Raw genomic sequence first — 6,000 nt, forward strand, 5'->3', positions numbered from 1 at the left:
TGTTTACTAAATAATGATAAATGAAACTTAGAAAACTTGTAAGAACAAACTGGGCCCAAATTGCAATAAGTTTACGCTACCAGAGTCTGGTTCGGATGGAGTTCTACGCGTGATTTTATTGCGCTCAAGGACGTTCTATTTTCGAACTAGTTGAAACCGGAAATAACGCAACCACTTTCGAAAGTTCAAACACAAATTTGATTATCGTTATTATGTGTTTCTGTTGTTTCAAAGATTGAATTATGTATGACAATAATATTTCACTCTATAAACAATGTTTCACTAAAATATGTGATTCAAAGGCAACCCAAATTGTAAAAAGCAATATCAAGTTCCGCGTATAAACACTGTTATAAAGAGGCGGCGGAGCGGAATGTTAGCCAAAATCGGCTAGTAAGGCGTCATATGACACAGGTTTGTGCTGGGACAGCGCTTCCGGTGACGACACAACGAAGTGTTGATCTATATAATTGTTTGTCTTGAATTATTCTTCAGTATAGTTCCAGTGGGACTGGCTAAATTATATTTTTCTTAATGTCTTGAACTAGAATTTGTCATTCTAAAGCACATTAATTTAAACTATTGAAATTTGCTAGGTTACTTGGTATAATTAAAATTGCTGCCAAACTAATAATTAGTTACACAGCAGGGAAGGAACCATGCATGGTTTCCTGTTAGTATCAAAATGGCTGCTACTCAGGGTGAACATTCCTTATATGGCTTTAAGTGGTCAATGCTTTGCATGAGACAGGTCAACATTCCTATTTTTAACCAGTGACCATGATACTTTTGTGAATTCCTTTGTCTAATACTAACTGTATTGTTAGTTCAGTATTGTTTATAGTAGTCCTGTTAAAAATAATACAGTTGCGTTCAGTCATATAAAATTTGTTTTCACTGAGAGGAAATGCAGTGAATGTCCTTGTAGACTTGTTTTGTCCTTTAGGTAGGGTCATTTGAATGCATGAAGGATCTTTTATCTCCAGTCAGACCTAGTGCCATTGTCCTTGATTGTCCCATTTTAAAGTGCTGAGATCTATGCTTAGCTGGTTGTTCGCATACTCAACAAACAAAATGTTTCATTAAATAAATTTTCTTCTTTTTCTTTCTAGAAATCTGGTGGATTATTATTAATTAGTGATCTGCAAGTGCGAGTAATTTCAAGTTCCTAATTTGTGTCGTTTATCGACTTGCAGTTTATTTATCAGAGTTGTTCCTGATGCAACCATGGGTCAAAAGGTATCAGGAGGCATAAAGACCATAGCAAGGGATCCAGTGTATAAGCCTATCCACAAAGACTACATATTCAATATGGAATTGCACAAACCAAGCCGTCTTGATATTCTCTTAGACATGCCAAGAGCTCCCAAGGATGTGCAAAATAAACATTCCTGGAATGAAAGTGATAGATCATTAAACATATTTGTGAAAGAAGATGATCCAATGTCTTTCCATCGTCATCCTGTTGCACAAAGTACTGACTGTATACGGGGTAAACAAGGATTCACACGTGGACTTCATGTTTGGGAAATCAACTGGAGTACACGTCAACGAGGTACACATGCTGTTGTTGGAGTTGGCACTAAGAATGCACCTTTACATTGTGTTGGTTATCAATCATTAGTTGGAAGCAACTGTGAATCGTGGGGCTGGGATCTTGGAAGGAACAAACTTTACCATGATGTGAAGAATAATCCCGGACTAACGTATCCAAGTCTTCTGAACTCTGATGAAAACTTTGTTGTGCCTGATAAATTTCTTGTTGTTCTTGACATGGATGAAGGAACCCTAAGTTTTGTTGTTGATGGACAATACCTAGGAATTGCTTTTAGAGGACTTAAGGGGAAGAAACTTTACCCCATTGTGAGTGCAGTATGGGGACATTGTGAAATAACAATGCAATATATCGGTGGACTTGATCGTAAGTATTAGTTCATGTTTATATAGTTAATCAAAGTAAACTGAAAGCCAAATAAATCTTCATTTCTGGTAACCTGTATACCAGTATTTTGGGAGAATTCATGCAAATTAAATCAAAACTATTGATATGCAAATTAGCCATTTTACAAATGTTGTATTTTTTAATTTACTTTGACGTTCTTTTTTTCACATCTCTAGTTTTAAATCATAATTATGTGTTAGCAATAATAAAGTATGGCACATACACAAAAATATAAAATGAAGCATGCCCAGTCATTTTTTAAAGTTACTAGAAACATTTGACTTAAGTCATGATGATGGTTTTTCATCTGAAATAAGTGTAATTATGAAATGCTGAATGGTAAAATAGCTGGCCATTTTATTCAGTTAGTGTTAAATAAAGTTAACATTTGATTTATGTTTGAGAAAACCATAAATTTATTTTAACATTTGTGTCAATAGTGATTACCAGTAATAAGAACCTGTTACATTTACTGAACCAAAATTTCCCCACATGAGGTAATCATTGCGTATATTACTTTATACTGTAACTATAGTTTAATTTGTGTAACTAGTTAAATTAACTAAAAAATACAACTGGATTTAATGAATTGAATTTGCATAGTGATGAATTCATATTGTCACGAAGAGACTGTAATATCAGTATCCGACTTGATTTATTCTGGTAATAAACTTATAAAAGGAAATAAATTATTGAAACGACCTTAGCTTCAAGGCTGGATTTAACAACATCAGTAATATTAGTTTATGCAAGTTGCATATCCCTGGCAGTTGAGAGTACATTGCTGGTTCTGCATTTTCTCAAATATATCATCATACTTGGAGCTTAATTCCACTTGTATAAACGGCTGATCATTCTTTCATGCATTTTTGCAAACCCCGTCCAGCAGAACATTTTGTATTGCAGTAGGTGCATGTTTGTTGACAGTTATAGTATCGCTACTAAATTTGATGCTAAAAATACACTGAAGGAAGCATTGATGTATAATTTGAGAACATGTCACCGCTTGCCTTGCATTCCTTGCTTGCCCGTCAGTCTTGCATGTAATTTACTGTAAAAGAAAAGCCCAGCAAAGTAGTATTGCAAATGTAGCTCTGTTTTGCCAGTATTTGGTCTCTACTTGCAAATTGTAACATTTGAACTATCAATCTTGCACTTTTGTTAGTATAACAGTGAGCTATATTGGGTTGCTTTTTTGCTCACAAGATACTAGTGACAACCTTGTATTCATCATAAATGTATTCTGTGGGCGGTCACTTGTGCTTAATTTCATGGTTAGAATGGAACCCACCTACAATTTCTTTGAGCAACCCATTTCATGTATATTGATACAGATTGTGATTCTCTATCCTGCAAATGTAGGCGGCTATTAGTGTTAAAACAACTAATTTTTATTTATTTATTTTTTTGTTACAGCTGAACCTCTGCCTCTTATGGATTTGTGTCGACGTGCAATCAGAGTATCTGTTGGCAAAGAAAGACTACATAAAGTGCATGACTTGCCTCTTCCAACAGTACTGCGGAATTACCTTCTTTATCAGTAACGCGCAATCACATGGCAAAACCAAATTTTATAAGACTGAGCCTTCAATGGCTGTTATATTTATATTATTTTATAAGATATTGTTAAAAACAATGCAGGTTCATTGGGAAGAGATATTCACAGTTCAAAAATGAATTTATCAGAGACAAGTTGCATCAACAACCCCAGACAGAAGATTTTGAAATCGTATGGTACTACAATTCTGTGTTGGCGTGACGAATAGTTAATCATGTCAGACTTTCTAATCGTAGGACTCTGATGTCAGATAAAAAGTTGTACAATGAATTTCAAACCTGTCTACCCCTTCTCCATACACATGATAATGTGGTTTTAAAGGTGATATAGAATGATGGTTATTATTCAACTTTTAAATTCGGCAACTGCCTCTCGTCTCTGCAACTTGCCATAATTTTACTTCTGCCTCTACGGTCTTAATTTATTGAGGTGCTAGCAGAGTTTGTATCAAATACACAAGGACTTCCTTCCATGTTTAATAGCTGTCATTTTGCTTTTGTACTTTTAATGTATTTTGACAAGAGGGCTGTGGCGTGGCATTGCTATGCAACTAACAAGTTGACATTATTGTAAAAAGTCTGCTTAGAGAGAAATGGCGAATGCTGAAATGTGGCTGAAATTGTAATTGTTTTTTTGTAAATCTGTCAAATTTTCAAGTCTTAATGTGATGTGAATCATTCAGCTTGGTCAATTCCTTGGTGCAATATGTAAATATGGCGTATTTGTTCGAGCAGATTGTCAGAAATTGCTCTTTTTTTTGTAAGGTGTGGTAAAGAATATTTATATTTTCAGTTCAGCGTAGTAAACCAGAGCACCTATTAAATTGCCCAACCCCTTTCCAGCCAAACCTGTTTTAGGCTACCGATGGATTGTCTTTTTTTTTTTTTTAGCAAGCATTCAAATCAGACAGCTCCTGTGCATGGTACTGATATAGTAACCAGATTTCTAGTAGTTCAGCAATTTGGAAACTGTAAATTTTGTAAGAATTTTTTATTTTTTGACAGAGCTGCTGTTTTATCATGTCATATTAATTAATGCCAAATATTTTTTTAAAAAAAGCTTGTCGATTGTTTGCACATGGTTTCTCCTGTCAATATTTTAGATTTAGTACACAATATAAATATACTTTCTCTTATCATTGGACCAATAGGCAAGTGACGGAAACAATTGATGCATACCCAATAAACAATCATTCCAAACAGATTTTTTTTCTAATCAATCTAGGAATACCAATTTTCAAGAGGCTCGTCTCATCTGAACCTAGCCCCTTTTTTCGAAATTGCAGGACCAATGCCTTTGGTTCACTTTTCACAGGTGCCCATCCATCATACAATTTGGGAGTGGGACTTGATCAAACCACGCCATGCAAAATGTGTTTGTGAAAACTGTGTTTGTGAAAACTTTGTGTGTATATTTTAACTTTATTTATTGATATAAGATATTTGTTACATTTTAAAGTGTTTCTCGGTCTCCCTTCTCTAACTGAATTTAAACTTATTGAAGAGATGGGTATACAGAGAAGCTCCTCTCAATATTTTAGACCGCCTAAATGTGTAATTTAAAATGTTTTCTATTCAATGGGAGAAATTATAAATATTTTATCAAATGTACCAGTAGTTATTGTGTAATAGAGATATACTTAATGTTAGCTTATTTAATAAACTTTTAAAGGGTGATAACTTGTAAATGGTTGACTGATTCTTGTGCTTTCAAATATTTGCATTGCAAATACAGAACTATATAAGTGAAATGAAACTTAGTATCCACAAAATTGGCCAAGTTTTGGCATACTGAACAGATGACCAGTAACCTGGAAAATTAACTCCTATCTGGTCAAATCAATGTAAAAGTACATGGCGCTGGCAGGATAAGGGTCAAAGATAAAATGTAGTCAAGACTATTGTTGAATACACTATTCTGGGGATTGCGTTAACATTTTTGTAGTCAAAATGAAGAGGAATTATACATTACAACTGGAACTCTGTATTAAAATAGTTTCTCTCCCAGCTGTAGACAATAGTCCTTTTAGAAGTAAATTTCTTGTACAAATCTACCCGAGAATTGAACATGTGTCATTCATGTAATAGACATGCAATGACTCCAAATTCAATACAAGGCATCCCTCATTTCATGATTGGATCTAGTTCATAAAATCCTAATTTATCAATGGATGTGAAATTGTAGATATAATCCTTTAATTAGATGATTGTGATAAAAACGCTATCTCCCAATATCGCTAGAACCGGTTAACACCAGCTCTACAACCAAGCGATCAACTGATAATCTCAATCTATTTTTAACAGCTCAATGCTTTGAATGTCCAACTTAAAAATAGTCATTTTCCCCTTCTCATTTTGTCCAAGTGAAACTGAACAGCTTTTCCTGCTTTCTGGAAAATATTCACATCCAATCTTTGGGGACAGAAATTGGACATTGCTGAAAATTGTTGCTTTATAGCAGAGGGAAAAGAAATGTGAAAATAAAATGACCAGAGGGAGCT

The 6,000-nt window shown here is 34.4% G+C and overlaps 1 protein-coding gene across 2 annotated transcripts in view; it reads left to right on the forward strand.

Moving 5' to 3' along the window:
• Positions 1–5,187, forward strand: part of LOC100377075 (SPRY domain-containing SOCS box protein 1-like) — an 11,600-nt gene extending 6,413 nt beyond the window's left edge. For both annotated transcript variants that reach the window (XM_085490724.1, XM_002734310.4), the window contains 2 exons: positions 1,113–1,921; positions 3,359–5,187. In XM_085490724.1, coding sequence (XP_085346850.1) covers positions 1,228–1,921; positions 3,359–3,486 — 822 coding nt within the window. In that variant the 5' untranslated portion in view covers positions 1,113–1,227 and the 3' untranslated portion in view covers positions 3,487–5,187. The remainder of the gene's footprint in view (positions 1–1,112; positions 1,922–3,358) is intronic.
• The last annotated feature ends 813 nt before the right edge of the window (positions 5,188–6,000 follow it).

The sequence above is a fragment of the Saccoglossus kowalevskii genome, chromosome 15 (genome assembly GCF_978046115.1).
Source record: "Saccoglossus kowalevskii chromosome 15, keSacKowa6.1, whole genome shotgun sequence".
Taxonomy (NCBI): domain Eukaryota; kingdom Metazoa; phylum Hemichordata; class Enteropneusta; family Harrimaniidae; genus Saccoglossus; species Saccoglossus kowalevskii.